The sequence below is a fragment of the Entelurus aequoreus genome, linkage group LG01 (assembly GCF_033978785.1).
Source record: "Entelurus aequoreus isolate RoL-2023_Sb linkage group LG01, RoL_Eaeq_v1.1, whole genome shotgun sequence".
Classification (NCBI taxonomy): Eukaryota; Metazoa; Chordata; class Actinopteri; order Syngnathiformes; family Syngnathidae; genus Entelurus; species Entelurus aequoreus.
The window spans coordinates 73,576,897-73,602,706 of record NC_084731.1 but is presented as its reverse complement, the minus strand read 5'-3'; the positions used below and the strand labels follow the sequence as shown (position 1 = coordinate 73,602,706).

Here is a 25,810-nt window from a genome sequence, read left to right as displayed (position 1 = left end):
TTGACACATATTATAATAACATATAATCCAAGCAACAAAGTGAGTGACCATAATAAAACATAATTTAATTTATTTAATCAATAATTATAAACCACTTTAAAAATTGTTTTAATAGAAAAAAAAAACAGATTTCACTAAGTACCTCAATTATTTGTATTTCTACAAAAATACCATCATGAATTCGCTATTTTTTAAATTAAAAATTATTTAAAAAAAATATTTTTTTTTTTATAATTAGGAAATAATAATACATATTATGAATTTGATTATTTTAGAAATAGAATATTTAATCAACAATTAAAAAACACTTTAATAAATTAATTTAATTTCAAAAAATTTTTTTTGGAAATATGACATTTATATTTTAACAATTGTAAATATAATGCCTTAAATTACAATGTATTAATATTGTGCACTGTTTTTTTGCTAGAAAATTAATTTAGGCAAACACACATTTAATATTGTGTTTTTTATAATATGTAAAATATGTCCTAAAGCTGGTTTGATATACAAAAAAAATATTTGATTTGAATAATCTTTTTTGCTTGTTTGTTTCAGTCAATGAAAAAAAACCTTTTGCATGATTTCAAACAAATACTTTGAACAATTTTTGGACATGAAATGAGATCTTTATTGCATTCCTTCATTTGAATAATAAATAGTCCAAGAAGAACGTCTTTTTCCTCCTTAAAAACAAACATTGACAGCCAATAAAATTACACCACAATTATTTCACTATACATTAAAAAAAAAAACGAGCCATTGCACTTTCACAATCCTTCTCGCCGGAAACACTTGCTCACATGACCTTGGCGTGGAGGTCACGCGCCAACATGGCCGCCGCACAAGCTGAGGGCCCTTATGGCAACATCAATAATGCGTCCATAAAAGTTAATCATCCACGTGTCGCCGATGAGACGACAAAACAAACCAATTAATCCTCGGCGTGGTCCCCTGGGAGCCCCTCATACGTCAAGGAGGAGGACCCTAAGTCACGCCTGGGAAAGAGCGCACCAGGAGTTCTGTGCGGCCATGGACGCTGGCGCGAAGACGTAGTCCTCGTATTTGATGTCCACGTGCGGCGGCGTGGCGTTCAACTGGCTGCACGGCTGCGGAGGGCAAAGGTCAGCGAGAAACAAAGGGTTAGGGTCGTTACAACCAATGTTGCAAGAGCGCCGGGGGGGGCAAAAGTAAATAGCGACCACTCTTGATACTACCACCGTCTTGTAGAGTCAATAAAATACCACACCGTGGGTTGCCTACAGCCACAGCTGATAATGCCAATACTAATTAGTTGTGAGAAAGGGTTGTCCAAACTTTTTTAGTTTTTAAATGAAAGCCATTTTGATATTTTTCATTTCAAAAAACAATATTTCTTTTTTTTTTTTTTAAACTCTTCAAGTTTGGTCCCAGAAGGGTCTCAGTCATAAAAATGTTATTTATAAGTCATACATGAATAGTACATCTTTAGACCAGTGGTTCTAAAACTGTTTGCACCTCAGAAAACACTCCAAGTACCACAGTAATGAGCAACATACGGTAGCGTAGTAGGTCTAAGTTTTCATTAAAAACAAGATCAAGGTTTTATTTAACGAGTATATTTCATATTTTCGGCCACTGTGACATGGCACACAGTTTGAACAGTAACACTGTGTTTGAATATTCAATGAAGGGATTATTTGGCGTACAACTGCATGGAGCACCGTTTGAGAATCACTGCTTGACATCAACTTCATGTCTGCCGATATAAAGTCATTTTTATTTTTATTATACAACTTGTTAAGGCTAAAACACAAAATATGCAATATTTTCACCCAAAAATATTTCAAAGTGAAATATTTGATGTGAAATAATAGGATTTTCATTTCATTTTTATATTTTTAAGCAATGACCGTTAAAAAAAAATAATAATTATTTTTTAAAAACAACTAAAATTCTTGGGGATCCAAAAGGTGCCCACTCATAAAAGTGTTTAAAATAAGTCATACTGTACTTTATTTATTTATTTATTTATTTTTTACTTTTAACATTTAAGTTTCTTAATCAACTTCAGATCTATCTGTTGATTATACGTTATATATAAGTTTGATTGTTGTTGTTTTATGCCGTTTTTGTCAAAAAAAATTTTATTTTTTTGGAGCAAACACACAAACAATGCAATATTTTCCCCAAAAAATATTTAAAAGTGGAATATTTGATGTGAAGTCATTGGATTTTCTTCTCATTTTAATTTTTTAAGCAATGACTGTTTAAAAAAAAAAAATTATAAACAAAAAAACTACAAAAATTCTTGGGGATCCAAAAGGTCCCCACTCATAAAAGTGTTTAAAATAAGTCATACTGCACCTTTTTTTAAATGTATTTTAAATTTTTATTTTAACACTTAAGTTTCTAAATCAACTTCAGGTCTAAATGTCATTATAGGTTTTTTATATTGTTTAAATTTTATTCTTGTTGTTTTATGTTTATGTGCCTCTTAGAGTGGTCTTAGGCCATATTGTGTATATTGTGTTGTTTTTGTATATCGTGTGGTTTCTTCTTTTTTTAAATGCAAAGCACCTTAGGGAACAACCTAAATTTCGTTGGACCTGTACCTGTACATGCACAATGACAATAAAGATCATTCATTCATTCATTCATTTTATGTTTTTTGGAGCAAAAACACAAACAATGCAACATTTCCCCAAAACATATTCAAAAGTGAAATATTTGATGTGAAGTAATTTGGACTTTTATTTCATTTGTATATTTTTAAGCAATACAGTTTGAAAAAATAATCATTAATTTTTTTTAAAAACTAAAATTCTTGGGGATCAAAGAAATGAAATTTCTTACAAAAACATTTTGGAAATTATAAACGTCACAATCAAAGAAAAGTGTTTCAAATAAGTCATACATTTTTTTAAAACACTTTTTAACGCTTACATCTCCAGATCAACTTCAGATCTATCTGTCGATTATAATTTTTTACACATTGTTTTTGTTTGTGCTACGCCCTTTTTGTAAAAAAAACAACCTTGAAATATTTTCCCACATAAAAAAGTGTAATATTTGATGTGAAGTAATTGGAACCTTCAATAAGTCACTAATTCATAACAACATTGATTTTATTTCATTTTTATTTATAAGCAATGTTTAAAAAAATAATAAGAAACTACTATCCAAAAGGGCCACACTCATAAAGGCGTTAAAAATTAGTCATACTGTACATTTTCTTTGTTTTTATAATTTTAACACTTAAGTTTCTAGAACATCTTCAACTCTATTTGTTTGTTTTTTATGTGTTTTTTTTGTTTCGTTTATGCCCTTTTTATCAAATCAAACTTTTTAAAGCAAACACACAAAATATGTAACAATTTCACCCCAAAATATTCAGAAGTCAATAAATATGTCAATAATTCATAACAACCTCGATTTTGATTCATTACTATTTTTCGAGCAATGACAGTTTTAAGGTAAAAAAAATTATATATATATATATATATATATATATATATATATATATATATATATATATATATATATATATATATATATATATATATATATATATATATATATATATATATATATATATATGTATATATATATATATATATATATATATATATATATATATATATATATATATATATATATACATATATATATATATATATATATATATATATACATATATATATATATATATATATATATATAGTATTTTTAATTTTATTTTAACAAAATAATAATAATTTGTTGTTGTTGTTGTTATATGCCGGGTTTCTTTGGGTTTTTTTGGGAGCAAACACACAAACAATGCAACATTTCCCCAAAACATATTTAAAAGTGTAATATTAGATGTGAAGTAATTAGATTCGTATTTCATTCTTATTCTTTTAAACAATGACAGTTTCAAAGAAAATAATTATAATAAAATCTTCAGCTCTATCTGTCGATTATAAGTTTGTTTTTTTATGTGTTTTTTGTTGTTGTTTTTTTGCCCTTTTTATCAAATCAAATCAATTTTTTGTTTTTATAGCAAACATACGAAATATGCAACAAAATCACCCCAAAATATTCAAAAGTCAATAAATATGTCAATAATTCATAACAACCTCGATTTTGATTCATTACTATTTTTCGAGCAATGACAGTTTTAAGGTAAAAAAAATTCTTTTTTTCTTACATTTGACCTATTTTCTCTTTTATTCCATGTGGTTTTTTAATAGTCTTTTAGAATGTGCCTTTAAATTTTAGCTCTGGGCTGCAAATGCCCCACCCCCACGCCCCCAAGGGCCGCACTTTGGACACCCCGTTGTAGTATGAGGTCAGTTTTTTGGACTACTTCCTGGTTGGTGTGTCCACAGACTCTTTACCTGGTAGGGCGACAGGGTCAGGCTGGGTTCCCGCTTGACGGTGGAGGTGTGCTCCGACGAGGGCGAGCTGCAGCCAGAGGTGGTCGACGCCCCTAAACATCAACAACAACAACAAAAATTTAAATTCAAATGTTCTACCAATAGACACATTTTGTGGATGTTTAATTGGAGGTGCGCTCCTTTCGCCTCACCTGTGGCCGACTTGTTCTTGGCCATCTTGGGCTTGCGCTTCCTGGTCTGTATACTCTCTTTCTTCATGGCCAGAGGCCGGGCCACCTGCACAGGTGCAACATGTCAGGAACACACCTCAGGGGAATGTTTGTCACCGTTAGGCGGAGACTTCAGATCTATCTGTCCAGGACACGTTTTTTTGTTTAGTTTTTTTGTTGTTGTTTTATGCCGTTTTTGTCAAAGAAAACTTTTTTTTTTGGAGCAAACACACAAACAATGTCATATTTCCCCCAAGCACTTTTAAAAGTGGAATATTTGATGTGAAGTCATTGGATTTTCTTCTCATTTTTATAGTTTTAAGCAATGACAGTTAAAAATAAATAACAATAATAACTAAAAAAAACTACTAACATTTTTGGGCATCCAAAAGGTGCCCACTCCTAAAAGTGTTTAAAATTCAAAAAAGTGGTTATTCATCCTCTGCTCAAAAGACCTAACCTCGATCCTGACCTCATGGTAAACTACCGGCCGGTGTCCCACCTTCCCTTTATTTCGAAAATCCTCGAAAAGATTGTTGCACAGCAGCTAAATGAACACTTAGTGTCTAACAATCTCTGTGAACCTTTTCAATCCAGTTTCAGGGCAAATCACTCTACGGAGACAGCCCTCGCAAAAATGACTAATGATTTATTACTAACGATGGATTCTGATGCTTCATCTATGTTGCTGCTTCTTGATCTTAGCGCCGCTTTCGATACCTTCGATCATAATATTTTATTAGAGCGTATCAAAACACGTATTGGGATGTCAGACTTAGCCTTGTCTTGGTTTAACTCTTATCTTACTGACAGGATGCAGTGTGTCTCCCATAACAATGTGACCTCGGACTATGTTAAGGTAACGTGCGGAGTTCCCCAGGGTTCGGTTCTTGGCCCTGCATTCTTTAGTATTTACATGCTGCCGCTGGGTGACATCATACGCAAATACGGTGTTAGCTTTCACTGTTATGCTGATGACACCCAACTCTACATGCCCCTAAAGCTGACCAACACGCCGGATTGTAGTCAGCTGGAGGCGTGTCTTAATGAAATTAAACAATGGATGTCCGCTACCTTTTTGCAACTCAACGGCAAGAAAACGGAAATGCTGATTATCGGTCCTGCTAGACACCAACATCTATTTAATAATACCACCTTAACATTTGACAACCAAACAATTACACAAGGCGACTCGGTAAAGAATCTGGGTATTATCTTCGACCCAATTCTCTCGTTTGAGTCACACATTAAGAGTGTTACTAAAACGGCCTTCTTTCATCTCCGTAATATCGCTAAAATTCGGTCCATTTTGTCCACTAGCGACGCTGAGATCATTATTCATGCGTTCGTTACGTCTCGTCTCGATTACTGTAACGTTTTATTTTCGGGCCTCCCTATGTCTAGCATTAAAAGATTACAGTTGGTACAAAATGCGGCTGCTAGACTTTTGACAAGAACAAGAAAGTTTGATCATATTACGCGTATACTGTTTGTACATTTATATACATATATACATATACATATATATATATATATATATATATATATATATATATATATATATATATATATATATATATATATATATATTTATAACTATACTGGCTCACCTGCACTGGCTTCTTGTGCACTTAAGATGTGACTTTAAGGTTTTACTACTTACGTATAAAATACTATACGGTCTAGCTCCATCCTATCTTGCCGATTGTATTGTACCATATGTCCCGGCAAGAAATCTGCATTCAAAGAACTCGGGCTTATTAGTGATTCCCAGAGCCCCAAAAAAGTCTGCGGGCTATAGAGCGTTTTCTATTCGGGCTCCAATACTATGGAATGCCCTCCCGGTAACAGTTAGAGATGCTACCTCAGTAGAAGCATTTAAGTCCCATCTTAAAACTCATTTGTATACTCTAGCATTTAAATAGACCTCCTTTTTAGACCAGTTGATCTGCCGTTTCTTTTCTTTCTCCTCTGCCCCCCTCTCCCTTGTGGAGGGGGAGTTACACAGGTCCGGTGGCCATGGATGAAGTGCTGGCTGTCCAGAGTCGGGACCCGGGGTGGACCGCTCGCCTGTGCATCGGTTGGGGACATCTCTGCGCTGCTGAGATGGTTTCCTGCTGGCCCCACTATGGACTGGACTCTCACTATTATGTTAGATCCACTATGGACTGGACTCTCACTATTATGTTAGATCCACTATGGACTGGACTTTCACAATATTATGTCAGACCCACTCAACATCCATTGCTTTCGGTCTCCCCTAGAGGGGTGGGGGTTACCCACATATGTGGTCCTCTCCAAGGTTTCTCATAGTCATTCACAACGACGTCCCACTGGGATGAGTTTTCCTTGCCCGTATGTGGGCTCTGTACCGAGGATGTCGTTGTGGCTTGTGCAGCCCTTTGAGACACTTGTGATTTAGGGCTACATAAATAAATATTTATTGATTGATTGATTGAAAATAAGTCATACTGTACCTTTTTTTAAATGTATTTATTTATTTCATTATTTTGATTTTAGGGACGGCGTGGCGAAGTTGGTAGAGTGGCTGTGCCAGCAATCGGAGTGTTGCTGGTTACTGGGGTTCAATCCCCACCTTCTACCTTCCTAGTCATGTCCGTTGTGTCCTTGGGCAAGACACTTCACCCTTTGCCTCTGATGGCTGCTGGTTAGCGCCTTGCATGGCAGCTCCCGCCATCAGTGTGTGAATGTGTGTGTGAATGGGTAAATGTGGAAATAGTGTCACAGCGCTTTGAGTACCTTGAAGGTAGAAAAGCGCTATACAAGTACAACCCATTTATCATTATTTATCATTTTAACACTTAAACACAAAATATGCAATAATTCCCCAAAACATTTTTAAAAGTGGAATATTTGATTTAATTTCTTTTTTAAACAATAACAGTACAAATAATAATAATAATAATAATAAAAAATTACTAAAATTATTGGGGATCCAAAAGGTCCCCACTCATAAATGTGTTTAAAATAAGTCATACTGTATTTTATTTATTTATTTTACTTTTAACATTTTAGTCCTCTAAATCAACTTTAGGTCTATCAGCGATTAAACGTTTTTTGTTGTTGTTTGTTTTTAAAGTTTTTTTGTTGTTGTTTTATACCGTTTTTGTCAAAGAAAACTTTGATTTTTGGAGCAAACACAAAAATGCAATATTTCCCCCCAAAGTATTTGAAAGTGGAATATTTGATGTGAAGTCCTTGGATTTTTATTTCATTATGTTTTTCAAGGAATGACAGTTTAAAAATATATATATATAAAAAAATACAAAAATTCTTGGGGATCCAAAAGGTCCCCACCATTAAAGTGTTTAAAATAAGTCATAATGTACTTTATTTATTTATGTTTTACTTTTAACACTTAAGTCTCTAAATCAACTTCAGGTCTATCTATCGATTATACCTTTTTATTCTAACTTTTTAAATTTTTTTGTTGTTTATGCTGTTTTGTCAAAGAAAACTTAGTTTTTTGGAGCAAACACACAAACAATGCAACATTTGCCCCTATAGTATTTAAAAGTGAAATATTTGATGTGAAGTAATTATATTTTTATTTCATTTTTATATTTTTTAAGCAATGACAGTTTAAAAAAAGAATAATTATTTTTTTTAAATACTAAAATTCTTGGGGATCCCAAATGTCCCCACTCATAAAAGTGTTTAAAATAAGTCATACTGTACTTTATTATTATTTATTTTTTACTTTTAACACTTAAGTCTCTAAATCAACTTCAGATCTATATGTTGATTATACATTTTTTCGATTTTTTAAGTTTTTGTTGTTGTTGTTTTATGCCGTTTTTGTCAAAGAAAACTTTGTCTTTTGGAGTAAACACACAAACAATGCAAAATTTCACCCCCAAAAAACCATGCTGCAAAGGAAAAGATTGGACTCATTGTTCAGTCTTGTCGGAGTTTCTTTAAGGATTCTCTTTCAAATGTTGTTGGATGACTTGGAATTTTCAGTTTGTCCTGTGTTTTCGAAATCCCAGGGTTTTCTGGTCGAGTTCCGAGTTGTTCAGCAAAGCAAACTGACTAAATACCAGGGTCTAACTGGTCTTTGATTGTGAGGATGAATGAATGGATGGGAAATCTGGGTAAGTTGATAACCGCGTTCTTCAATTCCTGCCCCACTTTTTTGGAGGATTCTTATTCAATTTTTTGATGTGGTTTTAGAAATTCATGGTTATTGAATGACTTGGAATTTGACCAAAACCACTGAGTACCAAACATCCAACTGGTTTAATGATCATGGAAATGAATGAATGGATGGAACACTCGGAGAACGGGATAACAGGAGAACCTATTAGTGGTTCAGCAAACCAAACCAACTGAGTATGGCATTGGACTTGGACATTTTGTTCCGTCTTGTCACAGTTTCTTTGAGGATTCTCTTTCAAATGTTGTCGGATGACTTGGAATATTTGGTTTGTCCTGTGTTTTCGAAATCCGAGGGTTTTCTGGTCGAGTTCCGAGTTGTTCAGCAAAGCAAACTGACTAAGTACCAGGGTCTAACTGGTCTTTGACTGTGAGGATGAATGAATGGATGGGAAATCTGGGTAAATTGATAACCGCATTGTTCCATTCCAGCCCCATTCTTTGAGGATTCTTATTAAATCTTTTGATGTGGTCTTAGAAGATCACGGTTGTTGAAAGAGTTGGAATTGGACCAAACCCACTGAGTACCGAACAGCCAACTGGTTTTTGATTATGGAAATGATTGAATGGATAGAACACTCGGAGAACTGGATAATAAGAGAACCTATTAGTGGTTCAGCAAACCAAACCAACTGAGTATGAAAATGGACTTGGACTCTTTGTTCCGTCTTGTCGCAGTTTATTGAGGATTCTCTTTCAAATGCTGTCGGATGACTTGGAATTTTCGGTTTGTCCTGTGTTTTCAAAATCCGAGGGTTTTCTGGTCGAGTTCCGAGTTGTTCAGCAAACCAAACTGACTAAGTACCAGGGTCTAACTGGTCTTTGACTGTGAGGATGAATGAATGGATGGGAAATCTGGGTAAGTTGATAACCACGTTATTCCATTTCTGTCCCATTCTTTGAGGATTTGTATACATTTTTTTGATGTGGTCTTAGAAATTAATGGTTGTTGAAAGAGTTGGAATTTGACCAAACCCACTGAGTACCGAACAGCCAACTGATTTTTGATTATGGAAATGAATGAATGGATGGAACACTCGGAGAACTGGATAATAAGAGAACCTATTAGTGGTTCAGCAAACCAAACCGACTGAGTATGAAAATAAACTTGGACTCTTTGTTCCGTCTTGTCGCAGTTTCTTTGAGGATTCTCTTTCAAATGTTGTTGAATTACTTGTAATTTTCGGTTTGTCCTGTGTTTTCGAATTCCGAGGGTTTTCTGGTCGAGTTCCAAGTTGTTCCAGTTTCCTTGAGGATTATTTAAAAATGTTTTGATGTGGTCTTAGAAATTCATGGTTGTTGAATGACTTGGAATTTGACCAAACCGACTCAGTACCAAGCGTCCAACTGGTTTTTGATTATGGAAATGAATGAATGGATAATAGGAGAACCTAAAAGTGGTACAAAACTCCACAGAAAAAGTCCCAAACCAAAGCAAAAGGCAAAAGAGCGCAACTACTGATTCTGGACTCGGATTATTACCGGAATTGCTTAAGCGGGTCAATAAAGTGCTGCTTTTTTGGTACCTTGTTGCCACTTTTGAGACAGGAAACAAAACAGATCAGGGTTGAACTATTGTTTTACGTACCCCGTGCAGCTTCATGTAGAGGCCACAGGCGTTGCACACGGGTTCTCCCTCAGCGTTGCGCCTCCACAGCGTGGTGGTGCTGGTGTGACAGTTGGTGCAGCACAGGCCGGCTCGGCGGGACGTGGTTTGCTGTAAAAACCAAACCAAAGAAACAAAAAACTGTCGGACTGTTTTTTTGGTATGTTTTGTTTCTGTATGGCTCGGCCCCTAAAGGCAGAGATCTCCTCAGACTCCGGGAGGGGGAAAAGAATCGCAGGATGTCAGCACAAGACTGGCAAGGATGAATTATTGCAGCTGCCATGTGAAAATAGCTAATGAGTCATTAGTTGGACAGGCTTTGACACAGCAGCATAAATTATGATTATTTTGCTGTTTTGTTGCACACAATCTGAGGGCAAAGTCCCTGCAGGTCAAGCCCAGCTGCGCCACACAAGCAGCCATTTTTGTTTTGAAAGACAAACAAGCGGATTGGAGTCAGTTTGCATCCTTAATTGATTTTTTTTTAAAGGTAAAAATAGTTCACTGCTTCCATGTCACATTTTTCTAGCATCAAAGCAGATGGTATGAAATTATGTTATTGAATTTTGGGATGGTAAAATATGGCAATTTAAATGGAACGGATAAAATAGATTTGAATAATAAACTTTTAAAAATACATGAACAATTCATTAAATTAAAAACGTTTTTAACATTTTTGAATTTGTGTCCCTTATCAAAGTGTTTTGTTTAGGCCAGGCATATTATTTTGATCTTATTTCATCTTATATCATTATATTATTTTCATCAATTCTATTGACATGCACAAAAAATGAAATTAAATGAATTTGAATGAAAAATGTCAAAATAAAAAAACTTTTTAAAAATAAATGAGGAATTAATTAAATGTAATAATGTAATAATGTATTTCACAAAAAGGTATTCTTTGAATTTTTTAAAATAATAATGTAAAAATGCCAAATTAAATAGAACGAATAGAATGAATTTAAATGAAAAATGTCATAATACATTTTTTTTCAAAGTTACTGAAAAATGTTTTAAATAAAAAAAAAAGATTTTAAATATTACAACGTATTGTTTTATTTTTATTTTATTTTATTTATTTATGTTGTATTTTATCAAACCAAGGTACATATTGTCCCCATCATTATTTATACAAATAATATTGACACACACAAAAATGATGTGATAACATATTTTGCAAAAATGTATTCATTGAATTTTGTAACAATACTTAAAACAAATATGTCACTTCAATGGAATGAATTTGAAAGAAAAAGTCAAAAAAAATAAAAAATAAAAAAAATAAATGAGGAATTAATTAAATGTAATAATGTAATAACGTATTTTGCAAAATTGTATTCTTTGATTTTTTTTAAATAATAATTAAAAATATGCTAATTTAATTTGAATTTGAATGAAAAATGTAAAAATGAAAAACTTAAAAAAATAAATTAAAATTAGTTAAATTAAAAAAAATTTTTTTTAAATATTAATATTAAAATGTATAGATTTTTTTTGTTGTTTTTGTGTTTTTTAGTCAAACCAAGGTACATATTGCCCACATCATTATTTTCATAAATCATATTGACACACACAAAAATGATGTGATAATGTATTTTGCAAAAATGTGTTCATTGAATTTTGTAAAATTACTTTTAAAAAAATATGCCAAATTCAATGGAATGAATTTCAATGAAAAAAGTCAAATTTAAAAAAAAGTTTATAAATAAATTAGGAATTAATTAAATGTAATAAAGTCATAACGTATTTTGCCGAACTGTATTCTTTCAATTTTTTAAAATAATAATTAAAAAGTATGCCAAATTAAATGTAACAATTAATATGAATTTGAATGAAAAATGTCAAAATAAAAAAGTTTTAAAAAATTAATGAAAAGTTAGTTAAACATTTTTTTGTTTAACCAAGGTACATATTGCCCCCAACACAGTGTTTCTGCCAGGTATATTATTTTCATAAATAATATTAACACACAGAAAAAGATTAAATAACCACAAATGATGTACTAACGTACTTTTCAAAAATGTATTCAGTGAATTTTGTAATAATATTTTTAAAATGATGCCCAATTGAGAACGAATAGAACCAATTTGAAGGAACAATTTCAAAATAAAAACATTTTAAAAAATACATTAATTAAATTAGAAATATTAATTTAAAATATTAAAATGTATTGATATATTTTTTTTAAATGTAAAACCAAGGTACATATTGCCCCCAACAAAGTGTTTAGGTCAGGCATATTCTTTTCATCAATAATATTGACACACACAAAAAATAATGTAATAACACATTTTGCAAAACTGTATTCTTTAAATTTTGTAATAATAATTTAAAAATATGACAAATTAAATGGAACAAATAGAATAAATCGGAGTGAAAAATGTCGAATTTTTTTTTTTTTAAACACATAAAAAATGGATGGAATTAAAAACATATATTAAAAAAATTTAAATGCATTGATATTTTGTTATATTATATTTATTTTTAGTCAAATTAAGGTATATATTGCCCCCCACAAAATGTTAAATGGAACAAATTGAACACATTTGAATGAAAAATGTAAAAAATATACATATATATATATATATATATATATATATATATATATATATATATATATATATATATATATATATATATATATATATATATATATATATATATATATATATATATATATATATATATATATATATATATATATATATATATATATATATATTTTTTTTTTTTAATAAATGAAAAATTAATTAAACTAAAAACATTTATTCATAATATTATTTTTTTTTATTTTGGTTTTTGTCAAACCAAGGTACATATTGCCCCCATCAAAGTGTTTAGGCCAGGCATATATATCTCAGTATATTAATTTTCAATACTTATTTACCTGTGTAGTTATTCATTTTTGATTATAATACATCTGCAAATTGTAATTAATTAATTAACTATTGGTGAATAAACCACAACTAATATTATTACTAATGATAATGATAATAACTAATGTTAAAAATACAATAAAGACAATAATAATAATATTACTATTATTAATAACAACAACGGTAATAATAGCAACTGTAATATTATTACTAACACTACTACTACTACTACTACTACTACTACTACTACTACTACTACGAATAATAATAATAATAATAATAGTGATAATTATTATTATTATCACTATTATTTAAATCCCTTATGTTTATATATACCCCGCCTTCCGCCCGAATGCAGCTGTGATAGGCTCCAGAACCCCCCGCGACCCCAAAAGGGACAAGTGGTAGAAAATGGATGGATGGATTGATGTTTATATGTGGAAATTATATTTCAAACATTTCTTTAGATTTTGTTGCCACACACTTTCATTACTAAAATGAGTAAATAAATAAATAATGTAACCATTTAAACTACATTGTACATTTTATATTAACATAGTACTTTTCTCTCTCTATACTATTGTATATTTCTTGATGCAGTCATAACCAGTCCAATGTTTGCACAGCAAGCAATAAAGTGTCATACTGCACAAACATACCTGCGTGAACCGACTTTTATTTTGAAAGAAAAAATGATTGTATTACCAGCCTTTTCTGTGGTTTGATGAGCGGCCTGTTGATGCCGTTCATCTTGTGGTAGAGACCGCAGGCGTTGCACAGGTAGTGTCCAGTACCATCACGGCGCCACAGCGGCGTGGAGATGGAGCCGCAGTTGACGCACTCCCTGCCCTCGGCGGCCATGTCCTCCACCAGGTCTGAATGCAGAGATGGAACACTTTTAAATACAACCAAATTATAATAATACATTGAATTGATAAAAATTTCAATTTACAATTCAACCACAGGATACCTTTAAAAATTACATATATATATATATATATATATATATATATATATATATATATATATATATATATATATATATATATATATATATATATATATATATATATATATATATATATATATATATATATATATATTAGAGATGTCCGATAATGGCTTTTTTGCCGATATTGTCCAACTCTTAATTACCGATTCCGATATCAACCGATACCGATATATACAGTTGTGGAATTAACACATTATTATGCCTAAATTTGTTGTGATGCCCCGCTGGATGCATTAAACGATGTAACAAGGATTTCCAAAATAAATCAACTGAAGTTATGGAAAAAAAATGTCAACATGGCATTGCCATATTTATTATTGAAGTCACAAAGTGCATTATGTTTTTTAACATGCCTCAAAACAGCAGCTTGGAATTTGGGGCATGCTCTCCCTAAGAGAGCATGAGGAGGTTGAGGTGGGCGGGGTTGGGGGGGCGGGGGTTGTGGTGGGGGGTGGGTAGGTCGTAGCGGGGGGTTTGTATTGTAGCGTCCCAGAAGAGTTAGTGCTGCAAGGGGTTCTGGGTATTTGTTCTGTTGTGTTTATGTTGTGTTACGGTGCGGATGTTCTCCCAAAATGTGTTTGTCATTCTTGTTTGGTGTGGGTTCACAGTGTGGCGCATATTTGTAACAGTGTTAAAGTTGTTTATACAGTCACCCTCAGTGTGACCTGTATGGCTGTTGACCAAGTATGCGTGGCATTCACTTGTGTGTGTGAAAAGCCGTAGATATTATGTGACTGGGCCGGCACGCAAAGCAGTGCCTTTAAGGTTTATTGGCGCTCTGTACGTCTCCCTACGTCCGTGTACACAGTGGCGTTTTAAAAAGTCATACATTTTACTTTTTGAAACTGATACCGATAATTTCCGATATTACATTTTAAAGCATTTATCGGCCTGCAGTCCGATATTATCGGACATTTCTAATATATATATATTTTATTTATTTTTTGAGAAAGATTAATTAAATAATAAATAATACAATTTCAAAATATATATTTTTCCACGTCAAAAGATAATTTAAATACATTTTAACTTTATTGAGGTAATCTGTCTCTCAAAAAAAAAAAAAAATATATATATATATAATTTTTTTTTTAAACGGATTCATTCAATAAAGTTAAAATGTATTTAAATTATCTTCTGACGTGGAAAAATATATATATTTTTAAAACTATTTTTGTGAAATCAATGCATCTCACAATCTTCTTTGTTGTGTTGTTTTAGGGCAGGCCTGGGGCCAAATTTAAAGGAAAGAATGTGTCTGGGGGCCGGTACATCAGATTTTTAGGAACTCTAATACATAACTTCATAATAATGTCTGATTGAATGCTGAAAACATTATGACAGACCTCCTTAAAAAACGGAATGGAACTAAAAACATTTTTACTGAATGAGACACCCAGAATGTACATGAAATAAAGAATGTGGGATTTACAATATTAACTTTGAATGATAAAACACTGAATATTGACAACATATGAACGTCACAACCCCTTTCGATCGACATATAATCAAGCCAAACGCAACAAAAATGCAACGAACATCGAAATATGTAAAAAAAAAACAAAAAACACCTACAATCTGATATATCACTAAGCTTTAGAACTTTGTTGTAAAAATCTCCTTCTGCAACTGTCCCTGACACCCACATTTCAGGCTGGCCGCTCTGGAAACACTCTGTGGAAACGCTCCCCACCCACACTGCTTGGTGCCTGGTCTGACCTGCTGTGACTTAGATTACCATAGTAACTAATTAGATTACCATAGTAACTAATTAGATTACCATAGTAACTAGTATATCATGCAAAAGTGCAGATTCCAACCATTAAAATAGTTTGTATAGTTCAAGACTTACGCTGATTTGAAAACATCATAATGGCAGCTACAGTCTCCATCTTAAAGATCTGAAAAAATTATTTGGGAATTTTGGAGAGCCAGATTGAAAAGCTTAACGAGCCGCATGTGGCCCCCGGCCTTAATTTGCTCAGGTCTGTTTTAGGGGATCATGTCCTACAAGTGTGTGCCTGCCGCCTCTACTTCTCCTCGCCCTGCTGTGTTGGGCAGCGGAGGCCTCGGGCTTGCGAAGGGAGAAGTGGTCGGGTTGGTGAAGGACCAACAAAGGTCAGGTTAGGGTCCAGTCCGTCACCAGAAGCTGGGCTTGAATTGAGAGCGACAACCCCTCTCTCCCTGAGTCATGTGATGGCCAAAGATCAAAACCTGCAGCGAGGAGGCCGACTAGTCGGGGGGAGTACAGGGGTCAGGCTGTTATCACCCGAGAAAGATCCAGAGGTCTTCTTCAATCCGTCTCACATGTGACACACGCCACGGACTCCTGGCACTAAATTGTGCCAAGATTCCCATGGCGGACGTGCACGTGCATGCTTTTAATAGTGTGTGTGTACGTGCACGTGCATACCTATCTAGTTGGAAGGTAGGTCAGAGATTCAAAATATAAACTTTTTTTTTTACTATGAATCACATAGTTGGATACAAGTCATACACCTACTTAGTCGGAAGGTATCGGGTTAATAATACGTCCTCATTATGGATCAGAGTCGGATATATGTCATACCTATCTAGTCACAATTGATTATAGATCAGATAGTTCGATAGAAATCATACACCTATTTAGTCAGAAGGTATAGGGTTAATAATATGTCATTATGGATCAGAGATGTCATACCTATCTATTCACAATTAATCATAGATCAGATAGTTGGATAGATGTCATACCTATCTAGTCAAAATGTATTTATTATAGATCAGATAGTTGGATAGATGCCATACCTATCTAGTCACAATTAATCATAGATCAGATAGCTGGATAGATATCCTACCTATCTGGTCACAATGTATTTATTATAGATCACATAGTTGGATAGATGCCATACCTATCTAGTCACGATGTATTTATTATAGATCAGATAGTTGGATAGATGTCACACCTATCTAGTCACAATGTATTTATTATAGATCAGGTAGTTGGATAGGTGTCCTACCTATCTAGTTACAATGTATTTATTATAGATCAGATAGTTGGCTATATGTCATACCTATCTAGTCACAATGTATTTATTGTAGATCAGATAGTTGGATAGATGTCACACCTATCTAGTCACAATTGATTAATTACAGATCAGATAGTTGGATATATGTCATACCTATCTAGTCGTAATGTATTTATTATAGATCAGATAGTTGGATAGATGTCACACCCATCTAGTCAAAATGTATTTATTATAGATCAGATAGTTGAATAGATGTTATGCCTATCTAGTCACAATTTATCAATAATACATCAGATAGTTGGGTAGACGTCATGCCTATCTCGTCGGAGGGTAGGTAAAATGCATTTTCTATATTGTGGTCAATTTTTGTTTCATCTGACATCACATGGACAAACATAAGACCTTCTGGAGGAAAGTTCTGTGGTCAGATGAAACAAAAATTGAGCTGTTTGGCCGCAATACCCAGCAATATGTTTGGAGGAGAAAAGGTGAGGCCTTTAATCCCAGGAACACCAATTCCTACCGTCAAGCATGGTGGTGGTAGTATTATGCTCTGGGCCTGTTTTGCTGCCAATGGAACTGGTGCTTTACAGAGAGTAAATGGGACAATGAAAAAGGAGGATTACCTCCAAATTCTTCAGGACAACCTAAAATCATCAGCCCGGAGGTTGGATCTTGGGCGCAGTTGGGTGTTCCAACAGGACAATGACCCCAAACATGTCAAAAGTGGTAAAGGAATGGCTAAATCAGGCTGCAATGAAGGTTTTAGAATGGCATTCCCAAAGTCCTGACTTAAATGTGTGGACAATGCTGAAGAAACAAGTCCATGTCAGAAAACCAACAAATTTAGCTGAACTGCACCAATTTTGTCAAGAGGAGTGGTCAAACATTCAAGCAGAAGCTTGTGGATGGCTACCAAAAGCGCCTTATTGCAGTGAAACTTGCCAAGGGATATGTAACTAAATATTAACATTGCTGTATGTATACTTTTGACCCAGCAGATTTGGTCACATTTTCAGTAGACCCATAATAAATTCATAAAAGAAGCAAACTTCATGAATGTTTTTTGTGACCAACAAGTATGTGCTCCAATCACTCTATCACAAAAAAATAAGAGCTGTAGAAATGATTGGAAACTCAAGACAGCCATGACATTATGTTCTTTACAAGTGTATGTACACTTTTGACCACGACTGTAGCTTTAATGTCATACCTATCTAGTTATAAAATAGGTTTAAAACCATTTCTTTACCACACACCAGACAGTTGGATGAATGCCATACCTATCTAGTGAAAAGGTAGGTAAAATTTAAAAAAAGTATCAGAGAATTAGCTAGATGTCACACCTATCTAGTCACAATGTATTTCATCCGAATCAGATAGTTAGATAATTTGCATTTCTTGTCACAATATATGTATTATGTATCAGATGGTTGGATAGATGTCATACCTATCAAGTCGGAGTGTAGGTAAAATCCATCTATCTATCCGATTTCTACCGCTTGTCCCTCCCGGGGTCGTAATTTCTATATTATGGATCAGATAGTTAGCTAGACGTCATACCTATCTACTCATAAGGTATAGGTTTAAAACAACTTATTTACTACACACCAGACAGTTGGATGGATGTCATACCTATCTAGTCGGAAGGTAGGTAAAATACAATTTATTTTTCAAGTATCAGAGAGTTGGATAGATGTCACACCTAACTAATCACAATGTATTAATTCTAAATCACATAGTTGAACAAATTTCCTACCTTTTTTGTCACAGTGTATTTATTATAGATCAGATAGTTGGATAAATGTCATACCTATCTTGTGGAAGGGTAGATACAATGCAATTTCTATAGTATGGTCAGATAGTTAACTAGACCTCATACCTATCTTGTCAACAGGTAGGTTTAAACACATTTCTTTACTACGCACCAGACAGTTGGATGGATGTCAAACCTATCTGGTCATAAGGTAGGTAAAATAAAATTATTTTTATCATGAATCAGATAGTTGGGTATATGCCAGACCCATCTAGTCACAAGGTAAGTTTAAATCAATTCCTTTCTTATGGATCAGATAGTGGGATGGATGTCATTCCTATCTAGTCGGAAGGTAGGTAAAGTTGCCGAGTAGTGAGCTTTACTGAACAGGTGACTAAACGGGTAGCTGTCAAATTGCAAAGTATGTGTTTTATTCCCTTTAAACTGTTTTTATCAATCTGTAGTTAAATCATTTGGTAAACCCCCTACTTCACTATATCAAATGTATTCTTTTTTTTTGCTATATGAACTTTAACTGAAAAGACGACTAAAGGGGTAGCAGTAGGACTGCAATTGATGTATTTCATCAGGTTCCATAACAGTGAAGTTATGATTTTATTAGAAGGACTTTAGCCTTGGCATGAGTACTTAAATACATTCGATGATAACTTTCACACAATAGTGAGTTTAAACTGACAAGGTGACTAAACAGGTAGCTGTCGAATTGCAATGTATGTGTTCTATCCCTTCTAAACTTCTAAACTTTTTTTTGGCGGGTGTTTTTATCAATTTATACTGACCCCATTTAGTCACGTTACTATTTTTATCAGTCTAGTTCACATATTGTTTTTGCCATATGAGTTTTGACTGAACAGACGACTAAAGGGGTAGCAGGACAATTGCAATTTGAGTATTTTATTAGTTCCAATGACCTAATTTATTGAAGTTACCGTTTTGTTTGGAGTATTTTAGCCTTTGTACCTGTACTTAAAGGAATTTAATGATACACTTCACGTAGCTTCAACTGAATGGGTGATTAAACGGGTAGCTGTCAAATTGCAGTATATGTGTTTATCTTTTCTAAACTGCTTTCATCAGTCCGTTCTTAACTCGTTTGGCAAAGTCTCTATTTCACTAAAAGTAATTTCAGTGTCGGCACAAGTACTTCAATATATCGGACAATTGTTTTTTTGGCCCTATCAGCTTTAACTGAAAAGACGACTAAAGGGGTAGCGGTAGAATTGTAATTGAAGTATAATTTTATGCATCAAGTTATCATTTTATTAGAAGGAGTTTAGCCATGGTACGAGAACCTAAATGCATTTGATGGTACACTTTGCTGAATAGTGAGCTTTAACTGAATAGGGGACTAAAAGGGCAGCTGTAAATTTCCAATTTATGCATTTTGTCCTTTCTAACCTTCTCAACTGTTTGTTTTGGTGGGTTTTTTTCCATTTGATGATAACTTTTACACAATAGTGAGCTTAAACTGACAAGGCGACTAAATGGGTAGCTGTCGAATTCGAATTCCAATCAATGCACTTTTTCCCTTACAAACTGTTTGTTTTAGTGTTTTTAATCCATTTATATTATCTCATTCAGTCACATTATTATTTTTATCAGAGTCATTTTAGTCTAGTGTACATATTTTGTTTATTGCCACATGAGTTTTAAATGAACAGACGACTAATTGCAATTCATGCGTTCAATCCCTTTTAAACTTTTTGTTTGGAAGTTTTTGTTTCTTTTAATCAATTCATACTTACCTCAATTACTCACGTTACTATTTTTATCATAGGCCTTGTTGTCTAGTGTACATATTTAGTTTTTTTTTTTTTTTTTTGCCATATGGGCTTTAAATGAACAGGCGACTAAGTGGGTAGCTGTCCAATTCCAATTCTGGCGTTCAATTTCTTTGAAAGTTTTTGTTCAGGTGGTTTTTATTTTTTTATTTTTTTAATCGATTTATACTTACCTCAAATAATCACATTACTATTTTTTTTATCAGAGACATTTTATTCTAGTACATATTTTGTTTATTTCCATATGAGTTTTAAAAGAACAGACGACTAAAGGGGTAGCAGTGGAATTGCAACGATTTTGCAGTGTTAATGATGTAATTTAGTCAAGTTATCATTTTATTAGAAATATTTTAGCTTTGTCACACGTACTTAAATACATTTGATGATAAACTTTGCCCAATAGTGAGCTTAAACTGACAATGCGACTAAACAGGTAGCTGTCCAATTCCAATTCAGGCGTTCAATCTTTTTTATTTTATGCCTTACTTCAATTAATTACGTTACTATTTTTTTCAGAGACATATTAGTTTAGAGTACATATTTTGTTTATTGCCACATGAGTTTTAAATGAACAGACGACTAAAGGGGTAGCAGTGGTAGTGCAACAATTTTGCAGTTTCAATGACCAAATGTCGCCAAGTTATTTTATTAGAACTGTTTTAGCCTTGTCACATGTACTTAAATGCATTTGATGATAAAATTTACCCAATAGTGAGCTTAAACTGACCAAGCGACTAAAGGGGTAGCTGTCCAATTCCAATTCTGGTGTTCAATCTCTTTTCAACTTTTTGTTTTGATGTTTTTTTCTATCGATTTATACTTAACTCAATTAATAATATTACTATTTTTATCAGAGGGGGGTTATTATTATTATTTTTTTTTTTTTGGTCATAAAAAAATACAATCATGTGTGCTTACGGACTGTGTCCCTGCAGACTGTATTGATCTATATTGATGTATAAAGTAGGACCCAGAAATATTAATAACTGAATGATTTAATTTAAAAAAAAAAAAAAAAAAAAGCTTTTTTTTTTTGTTTGTTTTTGTTGTTTTTTTTCAAATTCCTGTGCGGCCCGGTACCAATCGATCCACGGACCGGTACCGGGCCGCAGCCCGGTGGATAGGGACCACTGGTCTAGTGTACATATTTTATTTTATTTTTTTTGTCATATGAGCTTTAAATGAACATATGACTAAAAGGGTAGCAGTGGAATTGCAACAATTTTGCATCTCCAATGACTTCATTTAGACAAATGATTATTTTCTTATAATTTTTTTAGCCTTGTCACGTGTACTTAAATGCACTTGATGATAAACATTGCCCAACACTGAGCTTAAACTGACCAGGCGACTAAAGGGGTAGCTGTCAAATTGCAATTCATGCGTTCAATCCCTTTTGAACTTTTTGTTTGGAAGTTTTCGTTTCTTTAAATCATTGTATACTTACCTCAATTAATCACGTTACTATTTGTATCAAAAGGTTTGTTGTCTAGTGTACTTTTTTTTTTTTGCCATACGTTTTTAAATAAACATATGACTAAAGGGGTAGCAGTGGAATTGCAACAATTTTGCATCCCCAATGACTTAATTTGGACAAGTTATAATTTTATTATAATTGTTTTAGCCTTGTCACGAGTACTTAAATGCACTTGATGATACACTTTGCCCAATAGTGTGTTTAAACTGACAAGGCGACTAAACGGGTAGCCATAGAATTGCAATATATGTGTTTTTTTCCCTGAAAGTGTTTGTTTTGGTGTTTGTATCTATTCATGCGAACCTTATTTATTATGTTATCCAACAGGCTATAAGCAATTAGAAGTATTTTGTATTTTAGTGCCGTATTTGGCGAGCATGAAGTGAACACAAACAACAATGACAACACTACTCCAGTATTTCATTCTGGAGACGTTTGAGGTGAGTGCTGGATCACAGTGCAGGTGATAAGTGTCCCTGATGGTCGGGCTGCGGGACAATGGCGCTCTTGTGTGTATTGAGGCCTTCAATCCAAACTGCACTGTTGCTCCCGGGATTAGATTAACATTTTAATTGATTGTTTGTCCTTTTTTTCTTTTGTTACCTTTCTTCAAGAATGTGTATTGTCTTGGTCTAAATTGTTTTAAAAGACTTTGATTCAATCATGGCTGCTGACTTGTCGGGTTGCATATAAATCAGCAGATGTGTGAGGAATAATATTAATTTCAGGTTTAAATTCAAAAACCCATTATCAAAAATGATAAATCAGTAAAAAAACAAACAAACAGAATTTTACCAGATTTACAGTCAAATTTGCAGGTTTTGTTCAGCAGTGTCGTCAATAGAATACTAATTTATGTGAAAAATCCACAAAAAATGAACCAACTATTATATCAAATAGGAAGAAATTGTATATAAAATAATGCAATTTTCCAAGACACTTTTTAGGCCTTCACCAAAATAATAGTTTTTTAAAATTTGTTATTGAATAATTTGCATGTTTAATATTACAGTACATACATATTTTATTTTAATGTGTTACTTCATATAGTGAGAGCCGTTCCTAATATTTTGGTAACAGGAGAAGGGCAAACATTTTTAAAAATGACAAATATTACAAAATGTACTGGGTATATATATATATATATATATATATATATATATATATATATATATATATATATATATATATATATATATATATATATATATATATATATATATATATATATATATATATATATATATATATATATATATATATATATATATATTGTATTGTATTATATATATATATATATATATATATATATATATATATATATATATATATATATATATATATATATATATATATATATATATATAAATATATTGTATTGTGATATATATATATATATATATATATATATATATATATATATATATATATATATATATATATTGTATTGTGATATATATATATATATATATATATATATATATATATATATATATATATATATATATATATATATATATATATTGTATTGTGATATATATATATATATATATATATATATATATATATATATATATATATATATATATATATATATATATATATATATATATATATATATATATATATATATCACAATACAATAACCGTACTTTTTTGGGGGAAAAAATATGACAGTAACACCCAGTACATTTTGTAATATTTGTCATTATTACATTTTTTTGCCCTTCTCCTGTTACCAAAATATAAGGAACGGCTCTCACTATATGATGTAGTTTACTAAAACACATTAAATTAAAATATGTATGTACTGTAATATTGAATATGCATATGATTGAATAATAAATACAAACAATCATCTTGATTGGCCTAAAAAAAAATAAAAAAATAAAAAAAAATATATATATATATATATATATATATATATATATATATATATATATATATATATATATATATATATATATATATATATGTATATATATATATATATATATATATATATATATATGTATATATATATATATATATATATATATATATATATATATATATATATATATATATATATATATATATATATATATATATATATATATATATATTGAACATACTGAGAAATATGTCAATAACATGCTATTACTGTTGTATTTTTGATTAATAAATGACAAATAAAGCCAATGCACTTACATTAAATCGTGTTTATAATTATTGTTCTAATTTTATTAATTAATATTGACCATATTGATCATTATCGGTGCGGAAGGTAGCAAGCCTACCCAGACTGGAAAGCCGCGCAGTCATGCCTCCTTGGCGGCCTTGCAGGCTCATCACCCCGCTCTCGAAGGGTCCTGGCGTCCAGGAGGAGGTCGCCATCTCCGGGCTCATGTAGGCGTACGGTCCGGCGTAAGACCCGCCGGTCATCGAGCGAACCAGAGCGCCGCCGAGCTGCTCCGCGGCCCGGGTGCCGTTTCCGAGCACAAGCGGGCCCTGGTAGGCCGCGTCTCGGCCCGCGCTGGCGCTCAGAGTCGGCGGCGGCTGCTGCTGCGGGGAAGGCGGGCTGTGAGAGTAGGAGAAGCCGTGCGGAGGGTGAGGGCTGGCGGGGCCGGCGAATGACGCGGCGTCGCTGCCGCCGGCGCCCTGCGCCCAGCCGTGGTGGAGGTGGTGGAGGTGGTGGTGGTGGTGGTGGTGGGCACCGAGGCCGTGGGGCTGGTGAGGCGGCTCGCAGGTCTGCAGGTAGGGCAGCATGGCGGGGACTCTCGCCGTGGGCACGTAGACCGGGGAGTTGGCCGAGGGGGGCATGTAATTCCCCGTGTCGTGTGTGTAAGTGGACTGGCTGGAAGACAAGGTGAGGTTTTGGTACATCTTTCAGTTGGAGTGGATGAAAACAGGTTTTTAGGGCGCTCCTGCATCCTGGAAGAAGACACAACATGCATGTTTTAAAAAGGTCATCATTGCCACCACGCACACGAATAAAACACGCGCGACAAGGAAGGAGTGATTGATCTCACCAGATAAGGCAGACACGCAAACACCAACTCCAAAAGTCACCTGACAAGAGGCTCAGACGGATCCACGCGAGGAAAGTCCTGCAACCAAAACCTCCAAAAACGGAGCAAATACAACTTTTTAGTCCTTTAAAAAAAAAAATAGATAGGTAAATAAATAGTCCAGGTTTGAAGCCGCGCTATGTGCGCGCGCACGCACTCTCCCGCCTCGCCTTCCCTGCGCAGATATCGGAGATAACGCGGGAGCCTCGCCGATAATCGCTGATAGGAGCGTGCGTGTGCGGACCCTCGTCCACCCACGGGAAACTTTGTATACCGGGGAGGACCACGTGACCCAGGAGGAGGAGGACGAGGAGGAGGAAGGGGGGGGGGGGGGGTAACTGCGTGGCTGTGGCATCGGACTGGGAACATTTCATTTGCACCTGCAAGACAAATGCTCCTTATCATCATCGATATAAGGTATTTTTATTTATTTATTCGAATATAACACAACAAAGTCGAATTTAAACGGTCCAGTGT

The 25,810-nt window shown here is 33.4% G+C and overlaps 1 protein-coding gene across 1 annotated transcript; it reads right to left on the bottom strand.

The window, feature by feature from the left end:
* Positions 1 to 671: 671 nt before the first annotated feature.
* On the bottom strand, positions 672 to 25,539 carry gata5 (GATA binding protein 5). The gene is made up of 7 exons (XM_062032804.1): positions 25,295 to 25,539; positions 24,563 to 25,196; positions 13,937 to 14,106; positions 10,335 to 10,463; positions 4,553 to 4,637; positions 4,362 to 4,453; positions 672 to 1,109 (listed from the first exon to the last, which is right to left on the bottom strand). Exons 2-7 carry the CDS (start codon positions 25,146 to 25,148, stop codon positions 993 to 995), a joined length of 1,179 nt encoding a protein of 392 aa, XP_061888788.1. The 5' UTR covers positions 25,149 to 25,196; positions 25,295 to 25,539; the 3' UTR covers positions 672 to 992.
* Between the last annotated feature and the right edge of the window lie 271 nt (positions 25,540 to 25,810).